At 42.0% G+C, this 19,118-nt stretch overlaps 1 protein-coding gene across 4 annotated transcripts in view; it reads left to right on the top strand.

The window, feature by feature from the left end:
- Nucleotides 1-11,036: 11,036 nt before the first annotated feature.
- Nucleotides 11,037-19,118, top strand: part of carmil3 (capping protein regulator and myosin 1 linker 3) — an 86,987-nt gene continuing 78,905 nt past the window's right edge. For all 4 annotated transcript variants that reach the window (XM_069164468.1, XM_069164470.1, XM_069164469.1 and 1 more), the window contains exons 1-2: nt 11,037-11,276; nt 15,200-15,294. In XM_069164468.1, the coding sequence (XP_069020569.1) occupies nt 11,219-11,276; nt 15,200-15,294 (153 nt within the window). In that variant the 5' untranslated portion in view covers nt 11,037-11,218. The remainder of the gene's footprint in view (nt 11,277-15,199; nt 15,295-19,118) is intronic.

Raw genomic sequence — 19,118 nt, 5'->3', positions numbered from 1 at the left:
CAGATGGAGTTTACGATGAGATAACCAGAGAATGAAACGTTGAGGATGCTCAGTGATAAAATGTATTTGAGGTGTTCGAAAGACAGAAAAGACACTTTAACTTTGCAAGGGTAAAAACAAAGGAAGAAATGCACACATTATGTATTGTCTATTTTTATAGGTTTTTATTTACATTGTAGAATTAATTGTTTATGTTTGTTTCTTCTATTTTCACATATTTGATATGACACTATACTAAGTTAATGTGAATATGTGGTGAAACATGAAAAAGATTAACTAACCATGTTGCCCCTTTTGTGTACAGATGTTTTAATGCAAGAGGTTATATACTGCCTATTCATATATGACCACAACCAACTGTATCTCCATAAACCGATTTTTCTGATTTCCTCTGCACACTCTAATATTCAGCACTGATCCTTGCAGCTGCACCGCTGCTTCATTCTCCCTCCACCTCTCCTCTCCCGCCTTGTCCTGCATTAGCATTTAGATTTGTGTGATTTCAGGATGTTTTCCCCTCTATGGCTTCATGTTTATCCGAATGTTTTGTATCCAAGGCTCAGCCAGCAGGGCTTTGAACTCAGGGACGACCTTTTTAAATTTGCTCTCGGAGAATTTCAGGAGATGAGCCACATCGCCAAACTCAAAAGAAAAAAGGACTGTTGCAGGAAATGGTTAAACCCCGACTGAAATTTATTCAAGTGGAGGTTTCACTCCCCTCCCATGCTGGCATGATGTCAAATCTTGGCTGTTACATTACATCTAAGACCTCAAAGATGTCTGGAAAAGGACAGTGAAGCCCTTTAGGCGTCGTGTCCAATCAATACTCTTTTCAGCCTTTTGGTGTGTGACATTAACAGATCAGTGGAGCAATGAAATAGAGAGCCAGAGACTTCAGCTCAAGCTGTTATCCACTCTCCGGTCTTAAAAGTGATCCATGTTACTTCTAATAACTCACTGACTTACTGTCTCAGCTGTTCCTTTCTTAAGGGGAAAATGCGAGAAAGAAGAGGAATCAGACACAATAAAGTGTTGTAACAGCAGGAACCCTGACAAAGTGGAGTGTGGAGCCTCGGGCGGAATGCAGCACATGCAGACGGGTGAGCTGTCTCCGCGTAGCCAGCTGTTTGACACTCCCTCTTTATCTGTATGAGGGCTCATTTAGCTACTGGCGGCTGTGGATTCAATTTTCTCAAGCAGAGTCATCGCTGTGAAGGTCAACTCAAATTTATGCCCCTGAGAAGCCTTGAAAATAGATGGGAGTCAAACCCGTGAGCGCATTTGTGAAAATGTGGGATAAAGCATTAGAGCTCGACTCATACAGGGTTTTTGGGGCCGATATCGAAAACGGTATTTGGAATTAAAGGAATTATGATATCAGTATATTAACAAATATTTGATTATGAAACATGTGTGACAAAGATGTGTGATGGAGGCAGGACATTTTACAGTTTAACCGTAAACTAGATTTTCCAAAATGACATCAGAGCACTGAAACAGTCAACTTTAGTGCAAGGGTAATAATTATAAAGAACTATAATTAAAAGAGAAAAAAAAACCAAATGGAGCAACTTCTAAAGTACTCCAAGCATCTTCTTCTGCCATCGCCTCTGTTCTGTAAAAAAGTGTTCATGTTGGACATCAGATACGCTAATACCAATATACTGTATCTGTGATTAGAGCAGGGCACAGAGCTTTGATACTTTTATGGCACCCCCAGAATACCTCAGTGCCATCTAGTATGTAAATAATTCATTTTTCATTTGTTCCCACGTTTAGATGCCTAGGCTACATCCACACTTAAATGTTTTCATTTTAAAATGCATAACTTTTGTTCAATTTACCCAGGAGTAAATTTCAGCAACGTCAGCAACGTTTCAGCATTTACCACCCAGTGCATAGCTTCTACTTGACATGACATTTTGGCACAGATTACATTTTGGCGCCGTGCTAATGGCAGCTTGTTGCAGCAGCTCCCGGTGCGCGTTTGAGTTTTTAAGACTTTTTCACAGTTTTTTTTCTCTTCTGAGTTGTTTTTTTCTTTAACGTTTTGTTTAAGTGACGGTCAGGCAATGGAGCGTCACTTTTTTCCCCTCTTTGTAATGGAGAGAGTGGACTGGGGGCATTGTTTACTCTCCGATCAGATGATTGCGCTGAGTAAACCTCTGCTGCTGCCCGGAGCGAGGCCTGAAATCCCGGAGGAACTTCGGAAAAGACGTCGCGGTTGCAGAGCTGTTGCCGAGTTGAACGTGACAAAGAGGAAACACAAACCATCGGTACCAGCGATTTTAGTGGGGAGCGTTTGGTCCTTGGCCAATAAGACTGATGAGCTCGGCGCCCTGATTAAGACCCAGAGGGAGTACCGGGAGTGCAGCATTGTGTGTTTCACTGAGACATGGCTGCACTCACATTTCCCGGACCGCAGTGCGGCCGTAGTGCAGAGCAGTAAGAAGAAAGGTGGAGGGATTGCAATGTATGTGAACAAGAGGTGGTGTAATCCCGGCTATGTGTGTGTGTGAAGGAGTGTTTCTGTAGCCCGGACATTGAACTTCTAGCCGTGGGGATGCGCCCGTATTATTTGCCGAGGGAGTCCTCGTCCGCCATCGTTGTCGCTGTGTACGTTCCTCCATCAGCTGATGCAGAGGCAGCAGTGGACACCATCCACTGGTGTCTAAATTGCAGACTCGGCATCCAGGTGCATTTTTGGCAGACTTTTGCATTTTACTGGAGACTTCAACCACACCAGTCTGGATAAAGTACTGCCAACTTTGCACCAGTATGTGAACTGCCCCACCCGGAACAATACAACTCTGGATCTACTGTATGCAAATGCCATGGATGCATACAGTGCTACTGTCCTTCCCCCCCCTCTTGGTAGGTCTGATCACAACCTGGTCCTGCTGACACCTACCTCAGTATGTTCCTCTGGTGCAGAGGCAGCCTGCAACCACCAGGACTGTGAGGAGGTGGACACAGGACTGCTTTGAGTCCACGGACTGGGATGTGCTGTGTGGACCACATGGGGAGGACATCAACAGCAGGACGGACTGTATCACAGAATACATCAAATTCTGTGAACACACCACCGTACCATCCCGGACTATACTCAACAATGACAATGACACCCTTGCACTGTTGTTTTGTTTGTTGTTTTGTTTTAATTTGTTGCACTGTTGTTTACTTTATTTAATATTATTCTATTTTATTTTATTGTATAGAATGTGCATTTTTTTTAAATTATTATAATATTCAATATTTTTGCCCTGTATACTGTATGCTGCTGGAACTTAAAAGTTTCCCTCTGAGGGATTAATAAAGTGTCTGTCTCTGTCTGTCTGTCTGTCTATCTATCTATCTATCTATCTATCTATCTATCTATCTATCTATCTATCTATCTATCTATCTATCTATCTATCTATCTATCTATCTATCTACTTGGGCACAAAGATAAAATCACTCCATTTCAACAGAGATGAGTTTCATTTTTCTCTTTTCAAACTAATTTCGTGCACAAACCTTTCTCAGTTAAGTGGGGAACATCAGTTAATTGTATTTCAGTGGGTATTGATAGCTTCCGTGTGAGACATTTAGCGAACATTGGTTAATTGTAGCGTGCAGCGGTGAATTGCATGAGGCGTTTAGTGGAAAGCTACAGAAATCAACTCGGGTTAAACTCTTCCCCTCTAAACTGCATGAAAACTCAAGATTTGTATCATTGAAGCTAAATGCAATTTAGTTTATATACATACATATATGTATATATATATATATGTATGTATATAAACATTTGCATTACAGATCTTTGTATTTCTTGTCTCCTCTTTGTTTTAATCTTCTACTAACCTCTCAGATTTACTCGTTTTATCCCAAATTTGTCAAACTATATCATTCTTGAGTGTTATCATATCAAAATGCCTCTATTTTATCTTTCAGTAACAAATACAGTAATTTTATGACTTACACTTTATCTGTAGGTCACATATAAATATCCAGTTTAATATGACTCATGTACCACAGAGAAATATTACAGGTCAGACTCTGTCAGCGTTTTACATTTCATTACATTTACATTTCAAAAGAGGGTGGCTGAGGTGTAATTTATGAATTCATCCCTCCTCCTTCTCAACCCAATCTGATAACATAGATATGGGAGGTGTGTGTGTGTGTGTGTGTGTGTGTGTGTGTGTGTGTGTGTGTGTGTGTGTGTGTGTGTGTGTGTGTGCTCGTGGTGCCCAATGAGTAATCCAATCACATTTAAAGGATTTGATTTAGATCGCTCTTCTATCTGACCCACATAGTTTCACTGAGAAATACTTGACATGGCAAAGAATAATGTGACTATCACTGTGTACCATATCTTACCATTCACAATAGTATCCTTATACTTAAATATGATTAAAAAAAAAGTAACATTTATTTCACGATAATCCCAATATTCCAACTTTCTGATGTAATGATGTCAAACTGTTACACTTGTACAACATACATTATGTGTGTAACTTAGATACAGCAGCAGCACACGTGCTGAAAGTGGCTCCACGCTGAAGGAGTGTGGAAGTGGTTTAGTTCCAAAGGATCAAATGTACAACAAACAGTAATGTTAATTTAACTGAATATTTAAAGGCAAACTGTCACGTTTATACCGACATAGAAAACTTATTTTATTGCAATTGTATGTTCTTAACATTAATAATAAAATATGTTTCAGCATTTTGTCATGTCATCAAGAATATTATTATCACTGAAATTTTCATTGGCCAATATTGGCCTATCACGGAAATATCAGTACTGGATTATATGTTGGCCCATGTCTGCTGATATGAAATCTTTTAAGAACAGAAGAATTCAGAAAAAGATCCTTGAGGTAAATTAGAAATTTTTCAATAAGTGCTTTTTTCTAAATTTGTATTCATAACTATTAAATTATTAGTGAAGTTTGTGCTAGTGTACTAATGTCAGTGTGGACAATAAAGCATCCCACCTCCATTACATACCACTTTGTCACAAGAGTAAAATATTTTTAATAACCCCATTTAAGGCAATATCGTGTTTATATATATATACAGAATATATACTGTATATGAAAAGTATATTGCCTGATGCATCCATATCAGAATTTTTCAGAATTTTTCAACTCCCTATGATATTGGTATCAGCCCACAACATCAAGCATCAGTCGGGCTCTACCTGAAATATTGTTATATAATTTTTGATCTATGTTGCCCACCCCTATCGAATTTATTTTTATAGACCAGCACCAAAAACAAGACTGAACTTTGTCACTATGCTGGAGGACACAGTGATGTCACTGCTGGGTGGAGTCAGAGGTCAAAGAGATTTGAAACTTCCAAGCAGAAAAGGTTTAGAAAAACACGATGTTCCAGTTTATTATTAACGTACCCTGTAAGTAAAGGATCGGTGTACTCCCTCCACCACTGTAAATATAATGATACTCATCTAAAATGTTATTATATATCAACAGTCATCCATGTGCTTACATGAGATATACAGTACAGAGTGAAGCTGATTCCTGTGTTGCACCAGATGAGGGCAGTGCACCACAGCTTTGCTACACAGCCTCAGATCTGTGTCAGCAGCACACTGTACACACCGAGACCAACCCAGCCTGAGGTGAATATTGGGAACGGGTCGAAAGCCTGCTTTGAAGCCTCATCTCGACTTACTACTCACATCAGGAAGAAACATGCAGCAAGATGAAGGGCGCTACACTTTATATCCACTGGCTCTTGGATGCTGTTTCCTGTGTTTTACAAAATCCCCCCCCCACCCCCCACCCTCCCTCCTCCTCCCCACATAACTGACTGGCTAAGTGTTCCTGTGATATTTGGATTGTCTCACCTTTCCTGTGCACAGATGATGTGCTGTCTTGTGCAGTTATAGTCTGCCTAATGACAACCAAATGTCTGCACAGGTAGGAGCACCAACACATTTTCAATGGATGGAGTGTTTTGTTTGCTTTTACACAAGCTTTGTCTGCTATAAACAGACCGCTGCCTGAGTAGCGCTGCCTTCTTAAAAGACCTTTTATTCCGGCATTGTCTTCATGCAAGCATATTCGTGCACACGCAGTTCCTCGACAGACAAGTAATTGAGAGCATATTGAGCATCTCTACTCCTATATATGAGATGCTGCATTGATGAATAAATAATGGGACGTCCTTTCAAGTGCATCTTTGAACGGCGCTGAAGTTTTTAACCCGATGAAACCTGGAGACAGCTACAGTCCTCCAGACTATAAACCTCTTATTCAAGTCCTACACACTCAGCCTTCCTCCTTCAATGCCCCCACCCCCCTCCATCTCTGGTATGATGCCCCCCGCTGGGTCTTCTTTCATCACAGTGAACTATCAGTGAGACTCAGACACAAAGGTCTCTCATACACAGATGGGAAATATACATAGATGCATGTAGCACCACTTTTGTTGTATGGCTCCAAGGTCCCTGGAGAGCCAATTTTCGTTGGAAATCAAGAGACAGCCACACCTTCCACTCATTTGTGTCCTCGTGAACACACTTTTCATATGAAGAAGTGGCATATGGGTCTAAAAGGGTTAAATATTCTGGTCTAATTTTGTCTGCATCTATGAAAAACAGCTGAACTGTGTTGCATAAGCGCTGACATAGACAAGTAGGAGTCATTCAGATGAGTGGGTGAATCATATATCATTGTTACTTACAAGCTTGAGCTTCAACCTGGCCTCCCGAAGCTCCGGTCCCCAAAATCCTATCACAGCCGTGAGCGGTGGGCTCGCAACTCGGAGGAGAAAGCAACTGAATGAAACCGCTTGATGTATGGCTCCTATTCCCCACAATGTCCTCACATCATTACAGAAATATTGCCATGAAAACACATTTATCAAAAGCATCAAATCAAATTTCTGCTCTGACATAATAGATAGAAAAGAACTAAGCATTCTTCAAATAAATAATTATTTATTTTCTGTAAAAGAGAAGAAAAAAAAAAGAGACAGAGGAATGGAAGAATCTACGTGAATGCTTTGACACATTTTTCTTTTTAGAAACTTGAATTCCTCTGACTCAGCTGGATTATGTTCATCTTTCTGCCCCTCCAGTTGAAGGATTCAGGGCCATCATGACCAGATCATCATCAGTATGAGACGAGTCCAGAAGGAAACAAGAAGAGGAGCCAGTTTGACCTCAGACTTATACAACCTCCGTTACAGACCTATTTAAAGGGATTTTATATACGCATCCTCTGTCTGGAACCATCACCATGGGAACATGTTTCATGTGTGTGTGTGTGTGGGTGTGTGTGTGTGTGTGTGTGTGTGTGTGTGTGTGTGTGTGTGCTGTGGGGATGACGCAATGTGTGTGTGTTCCAAGGGGAACCTCAACGTCCATGTGAAAAAGTTCAGTCTCAATGGTGCGTGCTGTAAAGTGTACTTTAATTGTGCATGTTTTCTAACCTACATGATTATGACGCTTAAAAAATAAGTTTCATCCTTTGATGAACACAACTATATTCATAGAGGAAAAATATTTAAAATATACACAATACATAGGCTGCACACACACACACACACACACACACACACACACACACACACACACAAACAAAGGGGGCTGGGCACTGGCTCACAGGAAAGCCAGATTTACACATTAAACACTGGTGATAAATAGAACAGCGACCACCGACCGTTATTTACTCACAAAGCCGGTCATGAAGTGATAGCAGGCATAAACAAAACATACACAAATATGATACTCCAGCAGCTATGCACTGGCTGCTGGAGAAGCCAGATTTACTGAATATTTTGATGATTAAAGCATCAACCTCTAACACTTGATATTCGGAGGCACAGCAAAGGTATCGGATCAACAAACCAACAGTTAGTTGATTCAAGTCGAAATTTATACATAATTTACTTTGTTATTCTTATATTTTACACCCAGAGACCTACAACAAACTAGTTTCTGTCTTTTTTCAGGAGGTGAACAGAGGATCTCTGGGGGTAGATGGCAGAAATTGCTGCCACCCAGGCGTGAGTTCAGATGGATTTATGACACTAAAATGACACAAAACTCAGGACTGCATAGTGATTTACTTCTGTCAAATAATGCTGCATTCAGGGAAGGCCAGAAAATATGTTACTAATAGTTGTTCAAAGGCAAATGTCTGCACATTCAGACCTGCTGAATTTAAGACGCACCGGTGTGACCAATGGAAATGTTTAGTCATTCTCGACAGACTTCTGGAGGCCTGGAACCTGAAGATTCATTTGAGATGCGGCTCAGCACTGTGAGTCAAGGTATTTAGCCCCATTTCCAAAAAGCTAGCAGGACCTGGTTGGTACCAATAAATACATAAACTTTCATATGATACAGTACCAGTATCTCTATAAGTAGAGTCACAGCACTGCAGAGGTAGCTGTACATTAACCAGGAAACATTAACAGCAGCTCCTAACTTTAATACAAGCTAACCCAGGTTGCTAAATGGCAAGATTAATAGATGGTAGCCAACATGTGGAGTTGGACTGTAACTTAGTGTGAACTGCATTTTTTTTTTAGTAGTACAGTATGACTTTAGCATTATTATTGCTATAGCAAAAGCTTGCTGGGTAAATATTGACAGCGGTTGATGAACCTGGCTTAAAGGTGAGGGGGCAGGAACAACAGATGACATCACAGACTCTTCACTAATAAAAACAACCATCACAAAAGAAAAAAAATACTTTCTGAAAACTTTTCAAAATTATTAGAAAGTTAAACTATTTTGAAACATTTCATATGGATTATTTCAGTGATAATTAGCTTTAACCAAGATAATTGGTTTGTTTGTATATTTTCATGTATTATTATTGTCTTTTATTTCTTTCATATTGATTTTATAATGATTTATATGCTATCCATTTTATATTGTACATTTTGTGCTCCATAAAAACACCACTTACAAACAAGAAAAGTATTACTTTGATCTTCCAAATTAGAAAATACATCCTAACATTTGGATAGGGTCACAATGTTGTCACTGGTCCTTTCATCATGTCCTGCAGGGATTACCAGTCATCTCCAGGTACTATCTCTTACAACTGACATTCTCTTGTTTTGATTGATAATCTATTAGTTGATTATTGTCATTATGATATTTCTTTGTGGAAATCTATGCATTTATTATCTGGCACTTTCTGGCAAGGCAGTGCATTCATAACCACGATTTGTAATGAATAAAATACAATGTGTTTTGAATTTTTTTCCCCCCATTGTTTATCAATCTCTTATGATCACTTTAAGATGCTAGTGCAGCTGTTCTCAATAATAAAAGGTACCATTGTTTTTCATAACCGATTCATCATCAATGCTGCCATTTTGAAAGCAAATATAACAAAACCTTTCAGATGACTGCTCCTCAAATGTGCTTTAAACAAGAGATTTTCTTTTGCCGGTGCTATTGCAGCTCTGACATTTAGGGTTTCCCATTTATGTGCTCATCATTGCGTGTTTCCATTGCAACACCATTGACACACAAACACACAAACTCCCAGTACCCGCTCTGCGACAGGTGCATTGTCATTTCGAGTTAAACACAAAGCGAGATGTTCAGCTCACGGGATGTAGATGTGAAGTTCACACGCCTGTCAACGTGAACACACCGCTGCATGTATACGGCCTGCAGACAGGCAGCAGCAACAGACACAGGTGTGTGTGTGTGTGTGTGTGTGTGTGTGTGTGTGTGTGTGTGTGTGTGTGTGTGTGCGCGCATATCGGCCTCCGAGATCACAAACTGTCAGTTACCAACACATGGACTCGTGAATCAGCAGCTCCACAGACCTCATGTTAAATGAATGAGAGAGAATAGAGTCACAATTTGCGTCACAACCACCAAATGCATGAAATTAAACCAGAACCAGAGGAGGAAAAAAAAATACTGCTCTCGCTGTTTCGTCGTTGTCCAGAGCCGGTGTTCTCTCAGTGTTTGCAGCCATCAGTGCAGGTTACTGGCTCCCCAAGTAGTCTAGCTTTTCCAAACGGTGTGTAATTGGACACGCTCTGTTGTCACCGAGCACATTGAGCCAACCAGCTTTTATTAATAGTTCCGCTGATTCCCACATTGCTGTTCTTTTTCCAGGGAACTGGCGTCGTGGGAATGACTGCTAGAATACGCGACAATGCTAGCATCCAATCCAGCAACCGCGGCAGGTCCCCTTCATCGTATCCGTCCTCCGGCTTTTCTTGGTTCTGGTCAGTAACAACTTAATTGAGAGCCCTATTAGATTCACGGTCCCCTTTTGTTTTCAGGAACAAACAACTTCCATATCATAAACACTTCACTGACCAATAAATTATGTTGCAGCTGACAGGGAGAGGGACTTTAGTCAAAAGTTCAAATCCTGCTGCTTATTGGTCAATCAGGTCACATGTGGTAGCTTTGCTTTTTTTTTTTTTTGTCTAAATAAATCTGGTGTCTTCTATTAATGTATTTATGATTTTTTTTTTTTTTTTTTTAAATGAATTTACTAGTTAGGAATTGATATAGCCTATTAAAAATGATAGATAAAAAAAAAAAAAAGATTTTTTTTTTTTTTGGGGTGCTATGGCTATATAAGGTAAGGCACCCCCGGCCCCTCCCTGGCACCGCCTACTTTAAACTAGTGTAGGCCCCATTGTGTCTGTTTTGATTTTGGCATATGCAAAGATTAGTTTTCAGGAAACTGTACTTGTCACTTTCTCACCATCATGATTCATCACAAAGTTATTAATCAGTAGACTGAAAAAAAAAATCAGCAGATAAAAGTGTTCACAAGTTACAGACAAGTGGATCATTAAGATTCCTGAATGGCCCCTCATATACATTTGCATTTAATTCTGTCCAGTGACCAGAGGGACCCCACTGGGATGAATCCCGCTGTCATGGAATTTGCCTCCGAAATTACCAAAACAAATGATTTGAACATGAAGAACTGATGCTCAAACCCCTTGCCACCTCCCACCACCCCACCCCACCCCACCCCTCCAGTCTCCCTCCCTCTCTCTCATTTCTTTGCTGAAGTCGGTGGCGCTCCACGCCAGTGCGCACTTCGGCATCGCTCCACGCCGCACTGTGCGGACTGTTGCTGCGCCCCGCGGAGCTCCTGCAGGCGAGAAGCTCGGAGAAAAAGGCTGTCGATAAAAGAAGTGGGGACATTTAAGAGACGAGGGGAAGGAGAAGGGGGCCGGACCGGCGGGAGGAGCGCACCATGGCCGCAAAGGAGACCACGGCGGCGGGCTTCGTCAACGTCAGCAGGGAAATCACAGGTGAGCTCCGTGACTTTTTTTTTTTTTTTTTTTTTTTTTTTCCAGAGAAGTGGGCTTTAACGTCCTTTTTTTTTTTTTTTTTTTTTTAAAGCTTTTGAAAAAAGAACGGACCGAGAGCTATCAGGCTGTAGGTCGTGTGAGGTTAGTTTTTCTTCTACTCAGCTGCTCTTTTAGCAACCGCTTTCCACTGCGTTTGATTTGAGAGGAGTTATCACCGCAGCCGAGCGCAGGAAATGTCTCCCGAGGCAAAACAAGAGTGAATGGCTGTTCGTGCTTTGCGGGGATTGTAATCCCATCGATCTCGGTGCAGGAGTGTTCACTTTCAGATTGATTTGTCATAAAGATACGCCGTGAAATGGATCGCTCGCATGGGTCCCGTATACTGCTGTCAGAGTTATTTTTTTTCAAGTGTTGAGCGCATCGTGGCTTTCATGTTCATTCATTAGGAGTTTGTATCCCTCTCTCTCTCTCTCTCTCTCTCTCTCTCTCTCTCTCCCCCCACTGTGTGTGTGTGTGTGTTCGCGTGTGTGCGCGCGCGCATGGGAGTTTACTGCGCGACTGGGGAGCGCTTTGCGTGCAGAAGGCAGCATGGGCTGAGCTGCACGCAAGCTCAGCTTTTCTCATTCTGGTGAAGGACCTGGACAACAGCAGGTGTTGGGGAAGGTGTGTCTCTCACTGCTAATTATCCTGATGCAGCCTGTTAACCAGCTCAACCTGGTCAAGCCCCTTCTGTCTGGCCTGGTGTTAAGAGACAAGTGGTATTAGGGCATTAACACCTGCCAATAGAGGATAAACATGGGAGGTGGGTTCAGATGGGGGTTCATGATGATGATGATGTGTGGGTGTGTGTGGGTGTGTGTGTGTGGGGGGGGGGTTCAGATCCATCACTGTCAAAAAGGCAAAGGGGATTTTTGAGAGGGAATTGAAAGGGATGGGACTCGTCCAGATCCTTGTTCCTCAGCCCCTCTTCACCACTTTTGGGAGCAGATACTGAGGTGACACCAGCCGGCCTCTGAAAAGGGAGGCGGGGGGCTACATGGTGTCTTAATAGGTTAAAGTGATTGGGTCTTACCCGGCTTAATGTCAATGACTCTGTTTGCCTTCAGCTGATCCGTCTCTCGATCTACCCGGCGTGCCTCACATCCCGTCCCATCTCCCTGTCTCATCCATTCCCGCATCTGCCGCTGCTCAGTCAGGCGTGAGAGCCAACTTCATGGTTGTTGCCGGATGGGGGGAAGTGAGAATTATGCGTGTGCGATATGCAGTGATAGAGAGAGAGAGAGAGAGTTGGGAGACTGTGACACAGCATGACTCGCTGTTATCTCCATCTGCTGGGCTCCACGAGTGCATATTTAGCCTGGGTGGCCCCCACGTTTGAAATATGGGCTGCGAGTATCACACAGCTTTGCAGGCATATGTGTGTGTTTGCAGTCTGAGGTTAACATTGCATTTGTGACTAGCAGGCTTGCGTTGTGTTTGCTGCTGTGGCGGACATGTAAATGGGAGAGGCCTCCGGTGTGGTTCAGTGAGTTTCACTGGGTCGCCTGGCGTGGCGGAGCAGAGGCCCCTGAAGACTGCAGCTCCGGATCGTGTGTTGGTTCCATTGAGATGAGCCGGGCTGCTTCTCTCTTTCTCTGAGGCTAAAAATAGCCCAGTTATGAGTCCTGCTCTGCTGGAATTTGTGTGTACGTGTCTGTCTGTGTACATGTTGGTGTCTTTGTAGCTGTCTACTTGTCTTGTTGACTGTTCATCCCCGTGTGGCTGTCTTTAAAGGAATAATCCACCGGTCTCCTCGTCAGATAGAAATCAAAGACAAGACATGGTGAACATTTTAGATTCCTCTGGGATATAAGCACCTTTTCTGATTGATATCCACATAGAACAGATTCTTGCAGAACATCTTGAAACAAAAGAAAGCTGTCACTGATTGGTTTCCATACGACCATTTCCAAAAGTGTCACCTGCTGGTGTCCTAAATTCAAGTTTTAAAGTTCTGATGTTCGGCTCACTTTACTGTGAAAACTTACTGTCATAGCACAACACACAGATGGGTTACAAATTAAAACATAAAATAAAGTGTCATTTGAAGTTGCTTTTTGTCTGATCAACTCAACTCTAAAGGTTTTTATCTCAAGTTTATTATCATCTAAGGCTAAGATAATCAGGAAATATTCAGGCAACATATTAATGATTTTTCAGCATTTCACCTTGTTGATGGACAAGTTGACTTGAAGTGTCTCATCTCCACTTGTAACTGTATCACATGATCTCCATCAGCCTCTCAGTTTTGTTTATTTGCCTTGAAATTTTGTGGTCAAATCTTTCCTATTTTATGTTGGGCTTGACAGTTCACATTGAACATAGAGCAAACTTTGTCTGCTAATGGAGACCATGAGATTCAGTTGAAAGTTCCTCAACAAGTGAGTTAGTAGACTTAAAGCTTGTTTTGACAAATGTTGCACCCCTAAGTCAAAAAATAAACTGCCAAGATCATCATTTCTTGTGAGATACAGATCTGATGTGCTGGAATTGCAGCAGTTGTTATGGAGCTGATTAATTCAGTGTAGTGTTGGCCATGACTGAACCACATTAAATACAATTTCTTTGTATTTGTCTGTATTTGTTATCCTTCATTGGTATGCACCAGTCTGACGTGCTGGTTTGGTATTAGCATGGTTTCCCGCTGGGTGTAGTCAATCAGCGCAATTCACTGATTCTGCTTTAACACCGTGATGTTGACAGCATTTTGAGGTGGACAGCATCCTCTTGTCTACAATATGGTTTTATTTCTCAATTTCTAGCAGCTACTATTAGTCCTGGACACTACAATACGTCTGTGGCACGGACCGAGTTCTTTTGATACCATCTAATACCAAAAAAATGTCTTTTCTTTTGTTTCATAGGCTACACCCACACAAATGACTTTTTGTTTTTAAACGCATAACTTGTGGCATGTTTACTCAGGAATAAATCTCATCAGCATCTGTGAACCAATACAGCATTTCTCCTACGTAGGCTCTACTTGGGCGGCCAGCACAGGTAGATAAAATCACTGGCTTACAAGTTAGGTAAATCTTAAATTTTTTAAAAATATTTTTGGCATCATACCTGTTTGAGTTGGTTGCACTGCAGTGGCTGGAGGATACTCTGTGTGCAGCTGGCAAGCCTGTGTCCAACAATAGAGTGTGAGGAGTTTAGTGAACATCGGTAAATTGAAACATTTAACTTGGGGGACATCTGTAAATTGAAGCTACAGAAAGTGACCTGAGTCACACTCTCCCCCTCTAAAGTGCATGGAAACTTCAGATTTGTTCTGTAATGTGTAATGCCTTTTTCATTTTGATAAAATGTTTTTTTTTATAAAATTGGTATACAAAATGTACCATTCAGGAACATGTTCTGGTGCTGGTATCAAAAACCTTTGAACGATGCCCACTAATAGTTACTTTTCATTCAAAAAATTAAAACGACATTATAACAGCAGAAGTGTCATTGTTTTTTGTTCTGCTCCGTTCTTTTGTTGTAGTGAGCAACAGCTTCTTGATATAGTTGAGAAGTGATATGTAATTGTATCATCATCATGTTAATTAAATGTAGACAAGTGACCCAATCAGTTCAGACAGTGAGCAGTAAGAGACTTATTATTGGATTCACACTCATCAGCTAATATCATGAGTTCAGGTATCAGAATCGGTGTCTGGAGAGAAATCTGGTGCGTCCGTAATGTTTCTCCTCTCCTTTATTCAGCTTTTATGTTTCACTTGTCACCAGGCTGTGTATTTACATTTATGGATTTCCCCCTTTTAAAGCTTTTTACTGTGTTTCTGAGTGCATCTCAGGGCAGCGCTTTTTCTGTAATGTGTTTACATTATGTAATTGGCTCTCCTGTTTTATCTTTTTTTTTTCTCCACTCCATCTCCCAGAGAGCATCAGGAAGGTGCTGGACAAACAGGCCATTAAGTTTGTGCGAGCCATCAAGCAGGACACCAGGAGTGGCAAATCAGACGACAGGATTCTGGTGAGTGACGGCAACCGCCTCGTCGCTCCTCTGCTGCACACAGTGACCCCGAGGAGAAAGTGATGGTTAAAGTGAGAGCGTCTTTATTTTCAAGGTGTTAAATATGGAGGAGGATGACACCGGCTCTTCACAGACATAATGAAAATCAATGGAAGTTAATTGCGACAAATTGAAGAGCCATAAGAAGTCACAGATTACACTTCCTGAGACACACAACAGACGTGCTGTAAATCAGGCTTAAGACAGATGCTGTCTAAGCAGAGCAGAGTGGACACCATGCCATGGCCTACTGAGTCCATCCTCAGACTTTATTAGATGTGGCAGGATGGCCTTAATGCCACAGGCAAGAGTGTGTGTGTGTGTGTGTGTGTGTGTGTGTGTGTGTGTGTGTATGGATGTATGTGTATGTGTGTGTGTGTGTGTGTAAGCCTAACACGGTGTATGCACAGGGCATCATTTATTGGTTTTTTTTAACTGGAGAAGAAGCCTGTGTGTGTGTGTGTGTGTGTGTGTGTGTGTGTGTGTGGGGGGGGGGGGGGGCAGCCTGTGATGTGCGCAGCCAAGGCCACCGCTGTTTATTGAGAAATGTTCAGTTAGTCAGGCACATCATTGACCGATCACACGGCGTGGCGAGTGCGAGCTCATTTCCTCCTCAGAAGTCAACGAGAAAGACGAGCCGATAAGCCAATCAAAACTATTAATCAGCGCTCCTCTCAGTTTTTCTTACCCCATCTCCTCCTCCGCCTCCATCTATCGCCATCATTACCACCACACACCCCCTCTATTTTTGTCATCTTCTCTTTGTTTCCTCTCTCCCTCCCTCCCTCCCTCCTTATCTGTCCATCTCGATTATTCTCCTCCCTCTCGTCACCCCCCTCCTCCTCTTACCACCACCATGCCGGTCGCCTCTCACTTTCCCTCCATCTCTTCCCCTTTGTGCCCTTCCCCTCTTCCCTCCATCTATTGAGCTCCTCTTTCCATCAGAAGCAATTCAATTAGGTCTTTGCCTTACGAGAGTTTTTTTACTATCCAAATGGGCTTTGGCTGCTGCTGCTGCTCCAAATTCTTTCAAGGCATTGGGAGGGAGGTTGGAGATTGATATACACTACACTGTGCATCCATTGTAGCTCATTGTCAAGCACCCCCTCTTCTAAAAGGCAGTCTTTTCACTCTAATGGATACATTTGTTTTGGATGTATGAAGGATGAACATACAAGAGAGTTTGTAAATAGACTGTTTCTGTCTTTCAGGATTGCTCTCTAATACAGAGCTTGAAATTAGACTTGAAAATCATTCTTTTGAGCAAGAAAGCTCAGGCGAGGCCTTCTTTTACCTTAAACCTCCCTTTCATGTGGGTCTCCCCTTTTGAAGTAGATTTAGCAGGTCAAATCTGAACAGCATCATGGCTTTCATTTCTGCTCTTCTGGTTTGTTTAGTTTGTGCAAAGAGAGTTTTTAAGATGTTACACATCACATTTATACTTACTGAAGTCTTTGTTCTACATTTTGCTCTTTCTTTTTTGCCCCCTTTTCCCTCCGGAGACTGCTGGTATCCAACTGTCTGTGTGTGTTGACTGTACCAGCCATCATGTTGTGACACACACACACACACACACACACACACACACACACACACACACACACACACACACACACACACACACACACACACACACACACACACACAGGGTTGTCTCCCCCACCACCCATCTCAGACAGACACAGGGAGGGCTCAGCATGACATCCAAACAGCACCCACGGCACGTTTCCATCGCTGGTTGTGCTCTCTCACACACACACGCACACGCACACGCACACATGCACACACGCATGCATGCTACTTGACATGTGCAGGAGGCCTCTCTGCAGACACACATGGCCCAGTGCATCAAAACTGGCTCACGTACACACTCTTACAGACGTTATTAGATCACCCTATTTGAAGATTAGAGGCAACTCGGAAAACAAAGCATCTTCAAAGGCTAAGAGAGGGAGAGAGACGTGGGTGTGATGGAAGAGGAGAGGAGGGGAGGGCATCCCACTGGAGGATAGGGAATGAGGGAAGGAGTGGAGTGGGGGGGGGGGGGGGGGGGAGTTCTCTGATGTGTTGTGATGCCCCAGTTGCCGATTTGGCTCTTCCGCCACTTATTTATCCTGATCGGTCGCTCCTCTTTATCCTCCGTTGACTCTGCGGTTTCCACACTCCTACCTAATAATGGGCCTATTACTGGCCGAGAGCGCCACTGTTTGACAGTCCTGAACACACTTGGCTGCTTATTCCCTCTTAAGTTGTGCGGTTACGTGGAGGTCCCGCTCATGAGACTCCAGGAGGACTGAGGTTTGAGGTCGAGTCAGTGCCTCCGCACTGAAAGATTTGGTTGTGCTTTGTGGCTGTGTGGGCATGGGGAGATGTTTACAGCAGGCCTGCGATTTATGAAACTATTCTTTCCACCTGCTGGATGGATCTTTCTCCATTAAATTGAAATAAAATGAAAAGAAATGAGTTATTCATCGCTTCATTTTGTGAACAAGGGCAATGTGCAGAATCTGAGAAGTAAATAACACCATTACATGTAAACAAGGCACTTGTTTTGAAATGATATGAAGAGCCGTCTAATACAACACAACCACCAAAACAAAAACATATTCTAGAGTTGATTCTTTTTGGAACTGGATCAGTTTTAGTATGTGTCTAGCAATTCAATTAAATTTTATTTATAAATTACCAAATGCAACATAAGTCATCTCAGGGGACCTAACATGGAGAAGTGCTTACAACATTCAATAATTCCGACATGAGCGACAGCCGGAGGGAAAAAACTCCCTTTTAACAGGAAGAAAACCTCAGACACAACCAAACTCGGAAGTGGGCGACCATTTGCCTCAACTGGTTGGGGTGAGAGGAGAGCAGAGAGAGAAAAGAACAGCATAGACAGACAACAAACAGAAAAGCTTGGTTTTGGGTTAGTGGGACCAGTAACCACAGCTCCAGAACCAGATAGTGGCAGATAAAAACACAAAACTACGGTACAAAAGCTTTTGGGTGCTGGAGCTTGTTTTTTTTTGTTTTTTCTTTTTTAACCCTTCGGACCAGAGTTCAGTGATCACTGAAGTTTGTCAGTGTCCAACTGTTACTGTGCTTAACTGTTAAACTTTGTTGAGTCATTGCCAAAAATATCAGTATCAGTACTGACCTGACCAGTAGCAGTAGTCTCATTGACATAATCAAAATAAATTCCAAGATTTTATACTAATTTTAACAAATATACAATGAAATAACATTAGCTTTATTATACTGACAAATAGTTCCAATTAGCTTCGTATTCCATGATACACTTTAGTTTTTTGTAAACAATTGCAAAACTACTTTTACCATTAATGGGCATTTCTAGTAGAGCATGTATTTGAAAAACTGTCACATGAAGGTATTTAAAATGGACTTTTTTGGTCACTGAATTCTGAATTTTGCTTATGAAATGAGAAATGTTTTGGTTGAGAATCAAGTTTGGATGTAGTGGGGGGGACACACATGTCGACAGGAGTTTCTATTGGTGGTTTGACTTGGAGACGCCATCAGAATTTTGTTGGTTTATTAATTCTACATCATTCTGTAATTCAATACATTTAAAAAAAAAAAGCTGAATTCCTTATGAAAGCTTAACCCCAAACTGAATACTTGCTGTATCCGTTTGCTTCCACTGTGCATGAATCGGGAGATCTTCTTCATCTGACCGGAGGGAATTAAGCACTGACAGACTGCAAAGTGCCTTGAGACAATCTTGTGTTGTTATTAAGTTCTGTAAATGACATTGATCTGACTTGAAA

Source organism: Embiotoca jacksoni, unplaced genomic scaffold (assembly GCF_022577435.1).
Source record: "Embiotoca jacksoni isolate LCO1_2020_lvr unplaced genomic scaffold, fEmbJac1.0.p SCAF_31, whole genome shotgun sequence".
NCBI classification, from domain to species: Eukaryota; Metazoa; Chordata; class Actinopteri; family Embiotocidae; genus Embiotoca; species Embiotoca jacksoni.
Note: the sequence above shows the minus strand (reverse complement) of the source record. Positions and strands in the feature narration are given on the sequence as shown.